Source organism: Cantharellus anzutake (assembly GCF_015039405.1).
Source record: "Cantharellus anzutake strain C23 chromosome Unknown EI90scaffold_81, whole genome shotgun sequence".
Lineage (NCBI taxonomy): Eukaryota > Fungi > Basidiomycota > Agaricomycetes > Cantharellales > Hydnaceae > Cantharellus > Cantharellus anzutake.
This window is the reverse complement of record NW_024067031.1, coordinates 178,117-198,488: the sequence shown is the minus strand read 5'-3', so window position 1 is coordinate 198,488 and position 20,372 is coordinate 178,117. Positions and strand designations below refer to the sequence as shown.

General features: G+C 49.3%; 4 protein-coding genes across 4 annotated transcripts; 3 read left to right on the top strand and 1 right to left on the bottom strand.

Annotated features, from left to right (window-relative positions):
* Positions 1-1,892: 1,892 nt before the first annotated feature.
* Positions 1,893-3,365, top strand: EI90DRAFT_3253109 (uncharacterized protein; the record flags this gene model as incomplete). Its single annotated transcript, XM_039066585.1, has 6 exons — positions 1,893-2,012; positions 2,213-2,358; positions 2,551-2,633; positions 2,748-2,770; positions 2,803-2,886; positions 2,949-3,365. 6 exons carry the CDS (start codon positions 1,893-1,895, stop codon positions 3,021-3,023), a joined length of 531 nt encoding a protein of 176 aa, XP_038910492.1. The 3' UTR covers positions 3,024-3,365.
* Positions 3,366-5,157: 1,792 nt separating this feature from the next.
* EI90DRAFT_2590713 (uncharacterized protein) lies at positions 5,158-6,440 on the top strand. The gene is made up of 7 exons (XM_039053279.1): positions 5,158-5,333; positions 5,402-5,451; positions 5,527-5,757; positions 5,827-5,851; positions 5,914-5,970; positions 6,018-6,315; positions 6,376-6,440. Exons 1-6 carry the CDS (start codon positions 5,273-5,275, stop codon positions 6,236-6,238), a joined length of 645 nt encoding a protein of 214 aa, XP_038910491.1. The 5' UTR covers positions 5,158-5,272; the 3' UTR covers positions 6,239-6,315; positions 6,376-6,440.
* Positions 6,441-9,119: 2,679 nt separating this feature from the next.
* On the top strand, positions 9,120-10,093 carry EI90DRAFT_3020420 (uncharacterized protein; the record flags this gene model as incomplete). Its single annotated transcript, XM_039057503.1, has 4 exons — positions 9,120-9,215; positions 9,349-9,498; positions 9,543-9,616; positions 9,805-10,093. 4 exons carry the CDS (start codon positions 9,120-9,122, stop codon positions 10,091-10,093), a joined length of 609 nt encoding a protein of 202 aa, XP_038910490.1.
* A 9,488-nt stretch (positions 10,094-19,581) lies between these two features.
* EI90DRAFT_3020418 (uncharacterized protein) lies at positions 19,582-20,161 on the bottom strand (the record flags this gene model as incomplete). Its single annotated transcript, XM_039057502.1, is given in 3 exon segments — positions 19,582-19,677; positions 19,697-19,906; positions 19,961-20,161. 3 exon segments carry the CDS (start codon positions 20,159-20,161, stop codon positions 19,582-19,584), a joined length of 507 nt encoding a protein of 168 aa, XP_038910489.1.
* Between the last annotated feature and the right edge of the window lie 211 nt (positions 20,162-20,372).

Genomic DNA, 20,372 nt, shown 5'->3' with positions numbered 1-20,372 from the left:
GGTCATTGGGGGTCTTCCGCCTCTTAGGTGGAGTGGTATATGTGGGGCTGGGGTTTTTGGTCCGTTTTCCGATCCCTGGTGACCATCATTGGGTTTTGATAAAACGGTATAAATTCTCTGCCCTCTGGGCACCGGGGGCTGTGGTCTTGGGTATTCACCGTGTGATTGGGCTTTGGGGGGTTGATCTTTTTACAGGCATTTTGGTGTTTCCCAATCCGATTGCCAGCCGGGGTTCGGGGTGTTTTCGGGCATTTTGGGATCAAGCTACTGGGCTTTCCTGTCGCCCATGGGCTCAGTAAGTGTGGGCTCAGTAGGGTGTGGGGAGGAGGGGAGGTTATGGGTTAGTTAGGGTTTTCAATTGAATCATAGTGTTTGTGAGGGAAGTATTTACAGGACAGGGCAGAGTAACTACATGATGTGAGCGAGGCTCTTTTGGTTATCTAATTTATTTTGCCATTTGTCCACGGTTCGGGGTGAAATCCTTTTAAGGTGCATATCAGTCAAAGTTGTATTTTGGAGGGACGAAGGAGAGGAATCGTGAGCCATATTGGGTGGGGGGACGGCCACGTCCTCTTCCACGTTGGAAGTTTGAATAAGGCAGGTGTCGAGGGAGGGAGGGGAATGGACCTCCACTAGAGCTGGAGGGGATCGCATTGCCGTCGGTATCTGCTTCCATGTCGGCATCTTGTTTGGGGTACCGTTGATTCCAGGCAGAGTGAGAGTGGATCGGGCAGCAGTGGAATAAGTGGTCGGAGGCTTTACAGGTGTTACAGACTCTTTGTCTGTTGAAGGCGTGTCCGGCTTGGGTTCTCTCACTTATGAACGAGGCCATTTTGAAAATATGGGACCATTGGTCATGTGCGGTTTCTCGTGCCTCCTTGAGGGTCTTGAAGGGAGGGTCTATATGCAGCTCCCACATGGTTACCGATTTGTCCGAGGTTGGCCTTCTTTTTTCCTCGGTGTTTTCGTTATATTCCTTTCCGTTGGGGGCATATCCTCTTGGGATTACTCTGACGCTGTCTACAATTTCCTTTATTTGGTCAGTTGTCATGCTTGCCTCCTCTAGGAATGTTCGGAAGGGGCTTGGTGATTTGGTGATAGTTTGCTTGACAGCGTCTTTAATGTTGTTCGCATCCTTCAACCTGTTGCCCATTCCTACAATTGAAATCATGAAGGAAGAAGGCTTGAATCTAGTGCCGATAGCGATGAACCCAAACGTCTTGCATATCCATAAGTGTTCGCGTATGAGGAGGTCAGCGAATTGGGGGTTCAGGCCATCAATTAAGAAGCCCCATGGTTTAGCGTATTGGGGGGTTCCGCCACATCTGAGGTCAATGGGGACAGGGGGGATAATGCTCACTTCTCCTACTTGGTGTGGGAATGCTCTTTCGAGGAAAGCTTCCATGTTGGTCTGGAAGTTGCTGGTGTTTTCTTCGCTGTGGGCGGCATCTAGGGGTAGGACTAGAATGGCACCTGCCTTTTTTAGCCAGGCTTTGGCACGGTCAGGGTTTGCTCCTTCAAGGAGGCGACCTGGGCAGAGGCCGTGTGCGTAAAAGTTGGCTAGGCCAGGGCCGAGAGGTAGCCAGTTGAGGTCATCTCTTCCGTCATCGGGTTTTTCTGCAAGTACTGGCATGAAGGTTGGGTGGTCCGTGGCAATGGGGGATCCATCACCGTCTGTGGCTGGGCTCCGGGATGGAGGGAATTCGGTGGGGTTTATATTTTTTAGGAAAGCCGCTGAGCCTCCAGACTCAAAGTCGAAGACATCGGGGGTGGGCACAAGGGAGGGTTTGAAGTTCTGGGGGGTGGTGAGGAGGGGCCTCATCGCTTTAGGGGGAGAAAGCAGGGGGGGCCTTTAAAGGGCCCTGGAGTCTTGCGGCAGTGGGTGATCTTGCATGTTTCCTTGTTTCATTTTCGGATGCTGGAGTAGGGTCTTGGTTTTTACCGCTTCCTTGGTAGTTCTTCCCGAAGAGGGGGCTGGGTTGGGAGGTGTCTGTATTGTCGGAGTTGGAGTCGTGAGTGATCTCCTCATCCCGGTCAGCTATAGTGACAGCGAAATTTTGTGGCACATTGGTTATGGCTGCTGCCATTTGTTCGTCCTCAGCCCTCAGCAGGGATTGGAAGGTTGTATGGAGGGGTACGGATGGCTGTTCAGACTGGGACCTTGTCAGAGGTTATGGGGTGAACAGGGGGGATATTTACCTCCATGGTTTAGCGGGGAGCTTGTTGGGGGGGGAGGGAACTGACACAGTTCCTGCGGAGTTACCTGTTTTATTCCTGGCTGCTAGAATGCATCGGTAATTTTGATTGGCGGTTAGGGGGGGTTTGGGTTTTCCCGGATCCGGGTGGGGGGCAATTTCGGTGTGTGGGGTGGGCCAGGGTCGGGTCGGTTTGTTTAGTCATCGGGGGTCATTTACCAGTGGCGTTTTGGGGGCAAATGTTCAGAGTGTTACGGGTAGGCCTGGGGGATAGTGGTGCCCCTTGATTCTAGCAGGGGAAAGGTGATTCTACGAGATATTAGGGTGTAGCGGGTTTCTTGCCCAGATGTTGTAGCCATGCCAGGGTGGAGATTTGGCAGCGGCGATTCTGGTTTAAATCAGCGGGCAAATTGACTACGCAATTTAGGAGTGGCCTAGGTAATGCTCATTTGGTTGTGGTATGGGTTAGTTCACACAGGTTGTACAGGTTATTGCAGCGGGATGGCAGGTGGTAATTATTTTTATTTTTATTTTTTGTTTTTCCGCGCTTAGGTTGTTGGTCAGGGTTTTCATCAGTGTGTTGTACATTGTCATAACTACCCTTGAGATCTCGTCCACTGTGGCTGGGGGGGGAGTTTCCCGGCCCTACTCCTATCGTGGGCGCGGGGAAACTGGAGCCGGGGCTGCAGAGGTATGAGAGGGGGTGTCTCCAGAACGCTTGGGAGATCCGAAACTCGCTTTTTGGGATACCAGGTCGAGCTTAATGGTGCAGTTTGGGTGTGTCGTGGATATGCTCTTGGAGGGGTTGTTGGGGAGTCATATGGTTGAGATGCAGATCGGCGTAGTTATAAAGGGACAGGGCGATTGGGTAAGGGGGTGAGGGAGAGCGTTTCCTGCTGGGCCATCTTGGCCAATAGTGGCCGGGGGCTGCCTGGGTAGCCGTTAGGTGACGGGCCAGGCTTCGGTTGCGATCGGTGGCTAGTGGTGGGTTAGGGCATCATTTGGGTGAGCATTAGGGAGGTGGTACTTGTGGTTTCATGGGCACTGTATTGAGGTTAGGGCTGAGGCGGGCGATTGGTAGGTTTCATAGGGCTCTAGTTTAATTTGATTTTGGGGGGGGTCCCAGGCTCGGTTGTCTGCTCGGGCTGCGCCCTCGTCAGGGGGGAAGACAGATAGAGGTAGAACCTCCTGACTCTGCAAGTCTATAGTGGGACACCTAGTCTACGGCGCGTAGGCTGTGTGGATGTTCCCGTGAACTGTCCTAGTTCTTGTGGAACTACCCATAAACCCAATTGCCTAGGCTGCGCTCGGTGTTTTATAAGATGGCAATTGGGCGCTCATGGTCGACGGCCCTGGGCTCGGGGTCGGCGCAACGCCCGCCCTGGTGCCGCCTGAGCTTTTACCCCCTGGTCGACATTGCCGCCCCTTTTTCATTTCTCTCTCTCTTTTCTTTTCTTTTTTTTTTTTTTTTTCTCACTTTCTCGTGCGTACTAGCTGTTCGCTTTGCTTTTACCTTTCTAGTTTAATGACTTCGTGGTCGTGTAATTCCACTTGTTTGTGCGGGTAGGTTGAATCATATGGAACATAAAGTTCCAAATCCTCACAGGGCTTGAAAGAAAAAACAGAGTCCACATAATGCAAGAGTCCAGGTAAATTTCTTTCTTCGATGCCAATCCATAGGACCAAAGCATAAAAGGTACTCCAGATCGCTCCCGAAGCCCGGTTCCCGAAGACGCAACAACGATCAATGTGGTATAGACCATCAATCATCGTCGCTTGTCGAGCCTGCCATCTCGGGTGACAAGGTAGCAATCTGAAGGCTGAACTCGCATCAGTTTTAAAGAGCCAAACGGGTGATCGACCATGCTTTTCCAAAAAAGAAAGTAAGAGGTTCCCCAAATCATGTAAATTGTCTGGCTTGAACGACCCTTCCTCCAGAGGTATTGCTGCATTCAAGGACGAGTCTCCAGCCGTATGATCGTTGACTAAACGGAATTTCGACGACCCAGTCTTCGGGACTGCGAAGCACGGTTGCGACACCATTCTAGGAAGTAAGGTCGGCCCAAAGGCAATTGAATATCGGTCCAAAGAAATTTCCACATCTCGCTGCGACCTCAAGAATTCCCGCTTCTCCTCATCCATCTCATTCTTCCCTCGGCGATTATCATAACCTTCTCGAAGTGAGACCAAACGTTCGGGCTGCGCACCCGGCCAGAAACCCTCGCGAAAACCTTTCAGCACTGACTCCACCAGGGCTCGATTAGGGTGATTGATCAAGAGTTCCTCAAGCTTATCTGAACGGATAGGCGTCACTATTTTGAAGAGATGAGCATTTTGGGCGACAGTTTCGGTAACCAACTCATGGTCATAGTCGGTATTCGGGGTTATGGGTAATGGTTCTCTGAAGATAGTAGACGTTACCGAAGGTGTGCCCGATTTTTCGTTGCCCCACACAAATCCTCGCAGATAGCGTGGCTCTCTGATCGATCTTCTCCAATCACTGATCCTTTCCAGACTTCTTCCCTTCCTTTTGTTGACAGTTGATACGCCGATGCTCTCCTTGGCACTGGTCACATACATGCTTGTATCGGCAGTTGGTATGGGGGGTTCCCGCATTGAAGCGTCGACAGATCTCTGAATCAAACCTCCCTCTCCCACTAGGGTTAGGTCGTTGTGATCCACTGCTCCCTGCAAAAGAGCCGAAGAGGAACTCCATTAAATTTAAACGAATCCACCTCTGCGTCAATTCAGATTCACTCATAACCAGTAGGTGAGTTGAGCGCTGCCGGCGACGACGTGTGCATGATTTCCGGAATGAGTTCCAGCTCGGCTCACCCTTCAAGTTGATCTCACCAGCGATGACGAAACCCGGCAGCCTAAGGGACCCATTATTGTCATGCACGACACCTCCACATAGTGGTGGATAAATGAAGGCGTCGACATGATCGAGCGAGTAGACAAGAGCCTAGCGAATGCGATTCGGAGCCTCGAAGTGCAGTGCAGGGTGAAAGAGATTCCAAGGGGCTGGTCGAATGGAGGAGCAATGAACGGCTTTGGGGATCATTTATATAGCAGAAATGACTTTGACCCTTTACACTGCTCCGACCCCTAATGGCCACAAAGTCTCCATAGCGCTTGGTGCGTATGGGCCAGCCTGTGTGGCGATTGCGAGCGCTGATTTTCCTGTTTTCTCTTACATCTCACAGAGGCTCTCAAAGAATTGTACCCCGATGGAGGACTGAGCTACGATTTCAATGTATGCACCACAAGTTCACGTTCCAATCACACGCACTCAATGCATCCTCCGACTTCCCATACCCCCGCCATTTAGAAACTGGACTTCAGTAAACTGGAACAGAAAGAACCATGGTACCTTCAAATAAACCCGAATGATCGAATTCCGGCAGTGACCCACCACCACCCAGACGGATCGCACTTTAACGTTTTCGAAACAGCCGCCATACTTCTTTATCTCGTTCAGCGATGGGATCCAGAGAGAAAGATCAGTTTTGAGATCGGATCGGATGAGGAATCTGAAGCTCTTCAGTGGATATTCTTTGCTGTGAGTTTATTTTTTCGGACGTGTTAACGCGCTATAGTCTGACGCAACTTCTTGGATTTGTTTATATAGCATGGTGGTGTTGGTCCGATGCAAGGCTCGTCGTGTCTGAAGATTGTCGAGATTCCGTTATAATTAAATCCCCTGGCTCGATAACAGGTCAAGCGAATCACTTCTACCGCTACGCACCCGAAAAAATCCCCTATGGTATAAACCGTATGTGCACCTCCCTCACTCTCATTCACCTTCGTGAAAGCAAACAGGCTACCATCTCTTTTCTGGGAAATCAATCCACTCAGGTTACATAACCGAAACGAAACGCCTTTATAGCGTCCTCGAGGCCAGGTTGACCCAAGGTGAAGGTCGAGACTATCTAGTTGGATCTGGGAAGGGAAGTATTCTATTGCTGATATCAACGTTTGGCCCTGGTACGTCCAACTCTGCTTGTCATCCTCATCCTCAAGGAGTCAATAGCGTTAACTAATTGTTGAAAATTGGAATAGGATCAAAGCCTGGGCATGGTCGGGCGTCGATAGCCTCGATGATTTCCCTAACCTCACTGTACGTCTCACGTCACGGTCTCGTTCTTCATTCCTTCACGACTAACGAGTCCATCGAAAGAAATGGCTCGATAGAATTGCCAACAGTCCAGGTGTTCAGGCAGGCCTTAACGTGCCTGAGAAACGCCCCGCTGTGAGTGAATTGACGAAGGAACAACAGGAGGAACAAGCTAGGAAAGCTTCAGAGTGGATCTTGAAGGGAAATGGTGTTAATCAGACCAAGTGAGTAGACCCCGGAGAGTGATGGCTTGTACTGCTGGTGCGGTCCTCATACCAATATACGACCTCACCGTCCACAGGAAGAACGACACTCTGTAGTTGTATAATTCAATGTGTAAAAACTTTCACTTGACAGTCAGTTTCATGAATGGGTAGAGAGATCGGCCCCGAGAATAGTTTGCGCAATCCTTGCTCGACTGGCAGTTAGAGCCGCGTCCGGTGTCTCGACAATAACAGTAAAAGATTGGGAGCATAGATAAACATGTCGGTGGAGCCGAGAGCCTAGATCATCAAACTGTACACGCGCATGCGACCAAAATGATATCCTCCCGCCACAGAAGCAAATGGTTTGTGTCAACACAGGTTTTATTCCAGTACGTCACGGGCCCAGAAGCGTCATCATCAAGTTGAACCTAGATGAAGGACAGAGCTTCGAACTTTAAAATATGGCCACGCTGAAAACAGAAACACCCTCAAGTTGAGAAATTGGAAACCTAGCTGAGGGGGGTTCTTCCTAGGACTGAAATCTCATCCTGAATGCTCTAGTGTCAAGGATGATCTGCAGCGGATAGGTTACGAAGACTCATTGTACATAGTAGGCACAGGCTATCAGCATTGCGAAGCGGGATTGCGGTACGAAAAGAAGTAGAGAATTGAGAGCCATCCCGGTGGACAGAGTTGATAGACGAAGTATCGAGTTGTATTCTCAGCCTCCTTTCTGTGTACAAATCGCATGCCTCCGCGCGGCATCTTGAAGGCCCAATGCGTGCCAGAGGGCTTATTGACATTACTCCCCGCAAACTCTGAAGTACGGTGAACATGTATTCACTGCTTTCTCCGATACTGAATGGGAGAGGGGTCAGGCTCAATCCTGGCTTCGAGGGCGTTAACGTCAGACCCGAGAAACCATTTTTAAGCATCGAGAACAAATGAAGCGAGAGAGAGAGGTTCACTCAGGTTCGGTCGGTATAAAACAGAAGAAACAACTGTTGTTGTACATCAAGCCTGGGCGTCTACTTGGTCCGAAAGAGAAAACAGTCTTGTGTAACAGACGTGGATGGGCAGAATGAAGAAGAATGAGAATGTGTGCCATCGCGATTGAGATTCATGGCAGTCCGGGTTTGTGGTGCAGCAAGAGAGATAAACGCAGTGAATCAGGAAGCGTAGCCAAGAGTTCGAGGGCGTGATTGGACAATACAGTTCAAGCCATATAGAGAGTGGGACCATACGTCAACAGTAGTGACATACCCTAAGCTGGCCGGTGCCAAAGTGGATTCTATTGTAATTCCCTGAGGGAAGCCGTTCCCTGCTTATGACTCTTCCTTTAGAACAGGATTGAGTGACAACCTTAATTCCCAATAGGAACAGTACACGAACAAGAAAAGAGAAGGGATAATTAACAAAAGTGAGTTACATGGCGTTATATTTGCAGCGTTTGGCCAAAAACTCACATGTGGACACCTATCTAGGCCACCTGAAACCTCCGAGTTCTCGGTTATCAACTGGAACCTCAACTGGAACTCTATATGCAAGAGAAGACAGAAGTTAGATCTGGCACTGCTCATTTATTATCGCACTCTCAGACCTGCATTCTCCTGGCATTGTTGACACTGCGTATGGTCGGGTTCGGTCAAATAACTGACACGCGTTCGGGCGTCAATTAGAACGCCCGCTGAAAGGAGGTGATTGACGGATGCTATGTCTGGCACTAGCTTGCCCGCATTGCACTCCCTCGAATCTGCGCTCGCCTTGGTATTTGCTGCAGTGCTTATGTGTTGGCATTACATATTTGCAGCATTTGGCCAAAAACTCACATGTGGACGCCTATCTTAGTTGCCTGAAACCCCCGATAACTCAGTTATCAACTGGAACCTCCACTGGAACTCTATGTGGTAAAGAAAGAGAACATAGACAGACGCTGGATTGGCAGCACCGTTGCTCGCTGGCATCACTTTCCACTGTGTTTTCTTAAACCCTCACACCAGTGTACATACACAATCGGTAAAACACTCACTTGTGGGCGTCTTTGTTGGTACCTAGAACTAGTCAGATCTTGAGGAGCAGGCGATCCGAGAAATAATGAAGCGATACTGATTTGAGCAGCGATCTTTATATGTCTGATGATCCGGGTTTAGGCAAGTCTATCATCGTTGTTATCATTTTCTAACACATCGTTGACGGTTACGGATGGTCTGAAGTTATTAGGAAGGTAGGAAGGGTGTCGAAGCGGCAAAAAGCTCACATGTGGACGTCTCATTCAGAGCGATGGAAAACAAGAAATTTCGAGTGACAACCTCAATACTCCATTGGAATAGTATAGAAACAAGAGAAGAAAGTGAGTTGCATATCATTATATTTGCACCATTTGGCCAAAAACCCACATGTGGACGCCTGTCTAGGCTACCTGAAACCTCCGAGTTCTTTGTTATCAACTGGAACCTCCACTGGAACTCTATGTGTAAGAGAAAGGGATGATAGACGGAGTCTAAGTAAGCACCACTGTTGGCTCGCTAGCATCGCTTTTCATTGCGTTTTCTTGAACCCTCACTCCTAGCATCATTAGTGCGGAATCGGTGAAACACACACATGTGGACGTCGCTTTTGGAACCTAAAACTAGTCAGATCTCGAGGAACCAGCGAGCTGCTCCAAGGGTACTTCAGAACAAGGGAAGGAAAGCAAAGGTATGGCGATCCAAGCTCTACTGATTAGTTTGAAGCAGCGATCTTACGTCTGAAGATCTGGCCTGAATTTTGGGTTTAGGCAAGTCTATCATAGTTATTCTCTAGTACATCACTGATCCGAGGTTACAGATAGTCCGGAGCTACTAGGAAGGACGCCGAAGCGACAAAAAGCCCACATGTGGACGTCTCGTTCAGAGCTATGGAATACAAGAAATTCCGAGTGGCAATCTTAACATTCGATAGGAACAGTATGAATGCAAGAGAAGAGAAGGAATTAATGAAAGTGAGTAGCAAGGCGGTCTATAAGTTGATCTTATTAAGGGGTAGGCCGCAAGGCTATCACAGCTGCAGTTTTATAGATCTAGCCAGGCTAGCGAGCACAAAATGGGACTGGATTCGAGGTAAGTTGCTGAGTTCTTGATCTCCTGGGAGGATGTCCACCTTGTCGTGGTCCGGGAGCTGCCTGATGACTTCAGGACTGTGACTTGTCATGGTTCAGCAGTCGAGGGCTCCAAGAGGCATCCATTGCTCGATCTAGTGTGGTAGTTGCTTAATCTAGGGCGATAGTTGCTTGTTGTTTCCGGGGCAGAGACTTCTTAAGAGTCCCCACTTGTCGCAGTTCAGTCGAACCCGACAGTGGCTCTGGGGTCAAAGCTCCGAGGGGAGGGGCGAGGGGATGTTTGTGTATCGCGTTTACAGCAAAGGCCTCCTTAGAGTCCCCACTTGTTGCGGTTCAGTTGATCCCGACAGTGGCTCTGGGGCCGAAGCTTCACGGGGATACGATCTCTTTAGAGTCCCCACTTGTTGCGGTTCAGTTGAACCCAACAGTGGCTCTGGGATCCAAAGCTCCAACGCGACTTAGGGGGAAGACTTCTTAAAGAATCCCCACTTGGCGTGGTTCAGTTGAACCTGGCAGTGGCTCTGGGGTCGAAGCTCTAAGAGGGGGGGTGGGGGTGGGGGTATATCGCGTCCACAGCAAAAGCCCCTCAAGAGTCCCCACTCGTTGCGGTTCAGTCGATCCCGACAGTGGCTCTGGGGTCGAAGCTTCACGGGGATATGATCTCTTTAGAGTCCCCACTTGTTGTGATTCATTGGAATAATCCGACAGTGGCTCTGGGATCCGAAGCTCCAACGCGACTTAGGGTGAAAGACTTCTTAAAGAGTCCCCACTTGCTGCGGTTCAGTTGAACCCGGCAGTGGCTCTGGGGTCGGAGCTCTAAGAGAGAGAGGGGGAGGGGATGTATCGCGTCCACAGCAAAAGCCTCCTAAGAGTCTCCACATGTTGCGGTTCAGTCGATCCTGACAGTGGCTCTGGGGCCAACGCTTCACGGGGATACGATCTCTTAAGAGTCCCCACTTGTTGCGATTCATTGGAATAATCTGACAGTGGCTCTGGGATCCGAAACTCCAACGCGCCTTAGGGTGAAAGACTTCTTAAAGAGTCTCCACTTGCTGCGGTTCAGTTGAACCCGGCAGTGGCTCTGGGGTCAAAGCTCTAAGAGGGGGGAGAAGGGGGAGAGGGGGTTAGTTGCTCGATCTATGGTGGTCGTTTGTTGGTGACGTTCCCCTGGGAGGATGTCCACCTTGTCGTGGTCCAGGGGCTACCTGATGAAGACTTCAGAGCCGTGACTTGTCATAGTTCAGCAGTCGAGGGCTCCAAGAGGCATCCAATCCTAGTCTTAGTGATAGTTATTTATGGAGGTGGTAGCGACGGGACAGAGTTTTCTTCTATGTTTCCAGGACTCAAGGAGCAAAAATGAGACATAGACGTTGAGTGCGGCATAGGGTTATCCCGATAGAACAATTGTTGGGGCTGTTTCACAAAATCCATCCTGATACCAATTGACATTGGCGGCGCTCATTTTATACACATACCACCTCGAAGGAGGCCCCTGTCGAGCACAAGCATTCTGCCAACGAGAGTACAGTGAGACAAAGCTAGCCAATGTCGTTTAGAGTACCAAAGTACAATATCCTTTTGGCATCTCAGCGATATTTGAGTTAACCGGTAGAAGCTAGGCTAGCCGCAGGCATTGTTAAGCAATCATCGACAGATCGATCGATCGATTCAAAAGGTTACATGTTAACCAACTGCATGCGCATTCAGTGGAACCAGCTAACTTAAAAGGTCTGCGCTTGTAGCTAGAATGAGCTGGGTCATACAGATCGATATGTAAGAGGTACTCTCAAAGACGGAGACGCCACAGCAAGGTATTAAGGGAGCCTCGCCTCCTACATCCTACGAACAAATAAATACCTAGAATATTCCAAATCTCGGCGCAGTTGCCCATGGACATAGAAGGCAGAGCAATTCTTCATGCCTGCCAGGCGCATCAGTGAAAGAAAACGGAAAACCAGAGCGGAGGGATGACGGAGTCGGCTGGTGACCCCGGGTGGTAGGTGTACAAGGGGCCAATTGGTATGAGACACTGGCAGCATTCGCGGCTTCTGTGCTTTTCCGTGCTTACTTTTCAGCACCCGTGCGGTGTTGTTGAACAAACGAGCCACAGAAAAGTTCTTGGTAATTAAAAACGTTGAGGCCCTTTACACACGCAGCTGGAGGATATAAAGTGGCGCTGAGTTTAGGATATTAGTGATGTCGAACACCTTGGACACCCAGTGGGCAAAGCCTCGTTAGGTGGATTATTTGTATAACTTTCGTTGGCCCCTAATAGGCCAAACCCGGCCTGTATATACTGTTGTATATCCACTTGTATATACAAGCGTGCGAATTAACTTCAGCGGCCGCTGCCCCTACTTACAGTCCGTGCGGAGTGGTACTGCGATATTGAACGGAAATGAGATTGCGCAAACAGAGTAGCATTGCGATGAAGACTTGTGAGAGTATGTACAAATGGTATCAAGACAACCATTAGCATGATATGGAGTATGAGTGCAATCGTATATACAAATGAAGCGATGACATCAAGATAATGAGATAAACGTTAGCACGAGGGGAAAGCTTGCAAAAATATTGTACAAATGGAATGATTATAAGAAGCTTATGTGTTCGGATGATTAAAGTTGAAGAAAGTCTGCAATTGTCGTGGATCAGCTGTCGGGACACTGGGAGACATACCTGGCACCTCCATACCCATCATAGGTGGGAAATGGTGTTGGTGAGGGATGAATGGGTAGCTGAAAGGCGGAATTGCTGGGGTTGAAACCAGTCCATATGGCATGCCATGAAAAGTACTGGCAGGCTGGCTGTTCGAGGGGCCAGGGAGAGATGCAAAGATATCGGGATTGTGGATGGAGATGGGAGGGAACCCCACAAGTCCAGCATTGCTAGGCAATGGTTCTTCTGCCACTAGAGTCGAGACACTAGTAGAAGAGACTCGGCGATCTTCCTGGGGAGCAAAAGATTCACCGTTTGCAGACCCAGCAAAGCGGTCACATTCAGACCACCCTATGATGCTTGGCCACCTTCTTTCCATCCTCACAATCCTCTACAAGAGTTACGGCTTTTCGAGTGCGCTTCGGCTTTTGCAAAAACACACCTGCATCACCAGATGACAATATGGCCTCCTCATTAACAGCAACAACAATAACGTCGCTTCCAGAAGGCCTTGACTGTATGAAAAGCTTAGGTTGATTATCGGCTCCAGTGCAGGAAGTCCACAGCATCTCCCAGGTGTCCGTCTTTTTCTGCAAGTATTCCCCCGAAAAAACATGTGCTAGTGGGAGGTTGTCACGCCAATTCACAAGCTGTTTCCCCTGCCGGATCAAACGAGCAATGAACTGGTTCCACTGGAAGTTCTTTTTGAAGGGCATGCTGGCTTGCTCCACGATCTGGCACAAATATTCCCGACATTTGGACCTTAATTTGTCCCATCCCACGGCTTCTGTAGCTGGTGCATCAACACCTGAAATTATACTGTGTAGCTCAGGGATAAATGTAGTCTCCTTGCCGAGCTTACTAGTGATAAATTGGTGCAGATGTGGTGAATTGGACTCGAAGGTGCCCATGTCGGAAGCAGCCTTATGGGATGGAAGAATCATCATGGCCATGTGAATGCCAGCGAAATGTGCTGCAACAGAATCCTGCTTCCAGCTCTTGACAATCCGCTTTATCATCCCCCCCTGGTCCTTGGCATCATCTTGGATCATTGAAATGCTATCCCGCTTCTTTGCATCCTGAAGTTGGATCAATTCTTGCGCCTTAGCCTGCCAGCCCTGGCTGCCATTTCCACCATGATCCTGAGTAAGCTTGTTATAGTTGGGCCAAGCAATGTTCTGAATGTACTGGTCATAACGCATGCTGGAATCCGGATTGGGGTTGAGTTCGAGGTATGCGTTCCATGGGTTCCCCGAAGCATGGCGTTCACGGGTAGCAAAAGCAAGGCTGATATGATTGAGTGCGGAGGTGATGGTGCGATGTCGACTCTCAGCCCAGTCATTGATGGAAGTCAGGAAGGATTGATAAATAGCATCTAGCTCCTTAATTTCCACCTTTGAGTAACATCCAGCCACTAGGGGAGACACATCTGCCTCAGGATCATCAAAGGAATTGATCAGATCCATCTTGGCTGCTGCAACATCCTCAAGCTCTGGGTAATTCACGTTCACCCCGGAGGGGTCCCCAATCAAATTCAGTTCTCTGGAATCATCATCAAACCCGCCAGCCTCGCCATCAATAGTTTGGCCAACAAGGGGAGTATTATCGGCAATTGTGCTGCTAGGGAGGCTGCCAGTTGTCAGAGTCTGAAATACTTGTCAGAGTCTGGAGATTATTGTCAGAGACTGGGATATTGTCGGAGTCGGACAAACTGTCAGAAGGTGGGTTGGGTTCTGTCTGAGTTGGGGTCGGAGATTGTGGCAGAGGTCTGTTGGAGCGCACGCGCAGATATGCGGGCGGAAATATGCGGCGCGTCCGGAAGCGCTGTTCAAGGTTAGCAAAGTGGGACCGTGGCCTCAGCGACTCAGGTGGAGCGCTGTGCCCTGAGCTTGACGTTTGGGGGAGATCCCATATTTATGGATTGACACTCACAGCGGACTTCAAACAAGACTTGCGGGTGGAGCGGACCTGTAGGAGGAGCGCAGACTCCACGAGCATGGACTCAGAGGGGGGGAAGCCCCCTTTGCAGAAGGAGAGACTCAGACCAGACAGGGGGGTACTCTAGTTGATTTCAGACTGAGGTCCCCAAAAGTATTTACAAGGTATATAAATAGGCAAGAGGGAATATAGAAAGGCCGGTCAGTCCGGCGCGGTCCGGCACGGAGATAAGCGGGGATTGTCAAACTAAATAAGGACAAGAGCCCAGGAACTGGAAACGAGGAACAGATCAATAAACAATAAGTGGCAAGGGTTATTGATGAACAACTGAATGAGATCAATAACCTAGTGCCAATAAAGAGGGGATCAAATGCCGATATTGGCAGGGAAGCAAACAATAAATGGCACTTGGCAAGGAATGAATGATAAGCTGCCAAGTGACAAATGGCCAGAGGAAAAGCGGAGGTCAGCGCACAGCACCGATACAAGTCCGCAAATAAGCGGGGTCGGTGCGGTGCCGACACAAGTCCGCGAACAGAGGTTGATCTGCCAGCACTGTCACACAAGGACAGCATGAAGGCCAACAGAGGTACAGAGGGGAGTGGGGGTGTTGACCTGACCAGAGGTGTCAAGGGCAACCAGAAGTGGCCAGAGGGTGCAGAGATGGGCAGAGGGTGCGGAGTGGGCAGAGGGTGCGGAGTGGGCAGAGGGTGCGGAATGCACGGAAGCGGGGCATGGCTGTGACCACATAGCGGGAAGTGATGAGTGTGGTTCAGATGGAGACAAGGCAGGCATGACTGAATGCCGGGAGCACCAAGGGCTCAGGAACTGGAGGTAAGGTCAGAATACCGGCAGGGTCTAGGTTCTGATTATTGGCCAAGTCTCACGCAGTAAGGCAGGGGGCCAGACATGGGGTTGGGGGCTGGTTAGGATGGGTTTCGGGTCGGCGGATTCACCTATCGGCATTGGTTCGCCGCTGACGGAGCCCCAGGATTTGTCGGTCGTGACACCAGTGCTGACAACAGGGTGAGTTGCCTGATCGCTGGCCTCGAAATTGTTGAGTAGTGGACCACGGCAACTGGGTCCACCCATAGTGTCGGGCTCGCTGCTGACCTGCTCACTGGATTCAGGGTTTGGCTGTGATTTATGGAGATTACGCTCATCAAGGGCAGTGGGAGCTGGTGCCGCGTCCGGCTCGGCCTCGGTGCTCTTGGGTTGCGGGTCAAGGCAAGTGGAGTCACCTGCAGCATCATGGTTGCCACTGACCTGCTCACCAGCTTCAGGATTCGATGGTGGCTCACAGAAACTGGATTCACCAGCAGTGGTCAAGGAAAGGGAAGCTGGTGCCACGTTCAGCTCAGCGTGGGTGCGTGGACGACGAGGGATTTTCAGCACAATCTTAGAAGAGGGAGTGGAAGGGGAAGGGATGTTGGATCATCGGGGTGAAACCTTCTTCTTCAAGTTGTGTGCAGCAGCATGTTTAGGTCTCAGGGGGGCCACAGGCACAGCAGATGGCTCTGCACTGGAGGTGGGTGGCAGCAAGGCAGCATTTTGCTGTATGAGGAAAAAATCATCCATACTGTCAGGTGCAGTTGAGGTTGTTAACTTTGGATTGGGTCTGGGGCGGAGACAGCGCTGGGTATTAGAATCTGACGACATGGGCAGTGAGCGGTGAAGGAGCGGAGCTGGATCACCTTATGTAACCAGTTTCCTATGTCCAATAACGATGTTAGAGTTTGTGCTGATTTGCGTACTGACCGTGTTTTGGTTGCCAAATATATAGTTGTTCACTGTCTAAACAACAATAAACACCCCCAACGATATCACCTGACGTATAGATCGTCTATGGATAAAATTCTATATTGACTTTACTATGATTTCTAGTCAATATTACACCTAGATATACCACTTTTCAGTAGGACGTGATTTTCCTGATAATTTACTGAAGGAAAACTACTAATAAAATAATTCTGCAATAAATGTTACTCAATACAGGAGTGACCAAACTGCTCTTTCTATCGCTTAGAGTGCGTGCTAGTTATCTAGCAGGTTCAGGATCGCTCACTTTTCTCCTGTGGTGTGATAACCAAGTATTGCTGAGAGATTATTCAATTAAGAAGTCCCTCCACCAAATTCTCACTAATTCTCACTATGACACTTTTGTTCAGCTGCGTCTAACTGACCCTAACTCACGCTTAGAGTGACGTGTTAGTTTTATATTAGCTAACAACTAATATTTGCTTTTATCTTTTGGAGCAAATGAACCAACCACTGGTGAGGAGAATTAAACTTTTATTTCTACCTGAGGTTTGTGAGGAGGCAGAAGCGGCGGCCTTTTATGCTTTTCAGAGGCCTCTCTACTCCCACGCCTCGCACTAGTTACATGTGCTACATTTGTATTATAGATAGTTCTAGAATGATGTAGGGGCTTGGGCTGTGTAAGCTTAATAATGGACTTAGGACATGACTCAGCAATAAGTAATTCATTTCTTTGTCTTTTGGGCCGATCTTAGCGGGATCTTGTAGCGCTGAAGCTATGCTCTACACCGCCTTAATTACGAACGGTTATCTTTAGAAATGACTCGGCTATAAAGGAACTTTCTAGACTGTTCTCTAATTGACCCCTTTTTGTGAAGCCGCATCATTACTAATGTTCTAGAGCCTTCCCAATTAATTAACCGATCCGCGGACTTCTGAATCACTTCATGCTTATGATCCGAGATCCAGATCATCAATCATTCCTTTGTTCCGATTTATTTGAGCTTAAAATCAAAAAGTTTTGATGAATCATGGGAAAATATACAAGATCCGGTTTTTTAGCATTTTCTCCTCTTCTGATGCGATCAAAAACTGTCCGCCCGCGCCGGGGAATACTCTGTCATATGGTATTCGGTCCGCCAGACTTCCGGGCGCCAATATATTTCCCTTGAGTCACATTACTTTTTGTAAGAATTAGCAAATAAATATATATGAATTATAAGGTGTTTCGCCGTTTGAGCGATATCTCCGTCAGTTTTGAAGCTTTTAGAATGAAACAAAACCGTGGATAAAGTTAAGAAACAGTCCTTTCAGATGGTAAAAAGATTACAGTCAAAAGTTTACTGGTTCCCGAGATATTCACATTTCTTTTCCAATGTTCCTTCTTATTCTGCCATCTATGTGCTATTTTCTTGTTGTAGGGATATATTCTTTGAATATTACACCTATGCCAAGTTCTAGGCATGATTGTAGTAGATTAAATCTCATACTACATGGGTGTAGATAATTTATAATGATCTAATGTCTGTCCAGTCTCATAAAGATCATGAGATCTGTTAAACGTCTGAACTTGTCACCTGTTTGTTGACTATTCTGATAGATCATTGTTTTATTCTTTGAATATTATTTCTCCTACAGCGGATGACTGGCTGCATATCAGTTATGCTAAGCGAAATTTGAATGTCAAAAGTAAAACACTCACCGTCTGGAAACGAAATGAGATGACAGGCTTGTGATTTTCAGCGAAAGGTTATTGTCAAACTCTTCAAGCCAACGATGCAAGGGACAAATGAAACAATTTTACGATGTTGGCGCATCGTAAGCATGCACCAAATGTCAATAAAGGTGTGCAAGCGAAAACAGGGGAGGGGGTTGAACAAGAAAGCCCGACCACTCCGTGACGATGCACCAAAGACGTGGGTGAGGATCCCTGTAACTCTGTGTGATGAAGCGGTAGAACAAGTACTTGAACTATGGCGGCGATAACGTGACGTTCTTGGCACCGGACCAAATACACATACACAAACACGTTTACTTGGTGGCCGACGTGCATCCTAAACTCTTGGTCAAGAGGAGCATCGCAACTGAACTAAGGAAAGACCTGGCGGATATATTTTCATTGCACTACCTGTGCCCATCAAATTCTTGAGCGACAGACACCCCTCGTTCAAGAATGAGTCAGCCTCATTCTCGAATTCCCGCATAGCGAGAATATGAAGCAGCATGTGGTATAAAGAATGGAAGGAAACATGTTTACACAAAGTATAATGCATGTAAATTCAGGGAGAAATGAGATTACTTGCTCAGAGGCCTCAGGAACTCGCCAACAGAGCGATCAGCGTCTATCTGCAAAGTCCACATTCCCTTTTTGAATCGAAGCTCCTCTTTCTCTGATCTGTTAGAGTGGGCGGAAACAGACGACTCCGGAGTGGAATCGGAGACTTAGCGTGGAGGGACCTTGGCCTCAGCGACTCAAGCGGAGCGCTGTGCCATTGCTGTTTGTCCATTTGGTCCTTAATTTCACAGTAGGTGAGCAGGAAGTCTCTTGGGGGCATTTCAGGTCGATTTCGGACTAAACCAAAACGAGTATGTACAAGCGCCGATATATATAATGGAAGGGGCAAAAGCACAAGGAGAACAAAGGGTAACCGAATCGGAATGAAGACGTCCGAACGGGAACAAAGGGTAGAAGGAGCAGAGCGGTACCGAAGGTCATAAGGCAGGACCTGTGATACGTCCGAAAGGAGGTAGGGAGGGCGAGGCCCAGAGGGGCAGGAGGATGAGGGGAAGTGGGGAAGTGGGGATGATGACTAACTGGCTAGAATAGGAAGAAGCAGTAGTCCAAATAGGGATGAGGGAAAAACGCGAGAAATACATTACAAGCAGCGAGAGCGCCGAAGGCGATCTGCGAAGCTCGGGGGTTGCGGAGCTTACGGAGGTTACGGAGGCGGGGTTGAAAGTCCGAGGGATATTGGCAATGGTGTTTACATAGTATGAGGTCACCAATGCAATGGACTAAGACCGAGGTGGAGTCAAAGTCCGAGGTAGGGACTATGACGGAGGCTCGGAGTAAGGTACGAGCAGTGTCCGAGTGCGAAGTACGGAACAGCGGTGGAAGGTCGTAACTTGGCGGAAGGGTGGCGGAGGAGTAACAGAGGGAGGAGAGAGGTAAGGGAGAAGGAGTGGCGGAAAGGAGAGTAGTCAGGTCCGAAGGTGAGTATCGGAGCGGACAGGGGAAGCGTAGGAGGATGACGGGAGGGTGGAGGTGTTGTGAAGGGGGAGTGGAGTAGTAGGAGGGTGGTGAGAGGGGCGGTGTTCGGTCCGAGATGAGTATCGGAGCGGACGGAGATAGGGTCGGAGAGGTAAGGAGGAGGTGTGTTGCCAGGACCGAGGGTGAGTATCGGAACGGCAGCGGTAGGTTATGACTCCGGAGGTGAAGAGGGTGGAGGTCCGGAAGTCGGGTCGGGGTCGGGTATGCACGGATATGACAGAATGATTTAAAAGTGCCCACAATTAGATTGAGTGACATGACATGAGGAGATGGATCCAACACACCGAAAAGTTCATTATCCTCTTTGATGACATCCTCAAGACATTTGAGTCGAGATTCGGTCATGGGCCACTGATCCCACAGCCAACGTACAGTAGTGCGCCGTAGATGACCAGAAACACGGTCGTAATTGAAAGGATCGAGAACTGGATACCATTCTGAAGGCATCAAAGGCACTGGAGTGCTGCCTTCAAATTCGACTATGACCCACCCAGGTCGTTCTGGCAATGAGAATCGCGGCTCTCCACCACCGAACCCATGACCAGGGGCGTCTGGGACAACCGCTGGCGGATGGGAGGGGCTGGGCTGGATAGCTGAACCTGACGAAGTACCGGCGTTGGATGGTGTTGGCTTTTTTTTGGTAAAACGCAAGTTACAAGGTATTGGCTGTAAACAAGGAACAATGAGAACTAGCTTTTGACGAAGGAAAATCGTGCTAACCTTAGTGGTCGAGGGACCAGAAGAGGTGATGGGTTCGCCTGTAGGTCGTTTCTCCGCAGCAACCTTGTCGGCTGCGTCAGAAACGAGAGACAGTTGCCCAGTGTTGTCGCCCGCCACATGCCCAGTGCCCTTGGATGTAGAGGAAGCCAAACCACACTCAGTGGCCGCACGGTTCATGGAAGGGTACTGTTTTTGAGACATTGTTTGAGCTGGGGAGCGAACGATTGTACAATTGTGGAGCGAAATGATTAGACAAATGAATTTGGCCAAGTCCACTTCACTATAGCAGCGTGACCTTCTGGGATTGCCGACAATATTGGCTGACTCCGAACTATTCTCACAGGCTCCGGAAACATGACTCGCCCATTGTGCACCTCGCAGCGACGATGGGTCCCGACTCTGCGAAGTGACG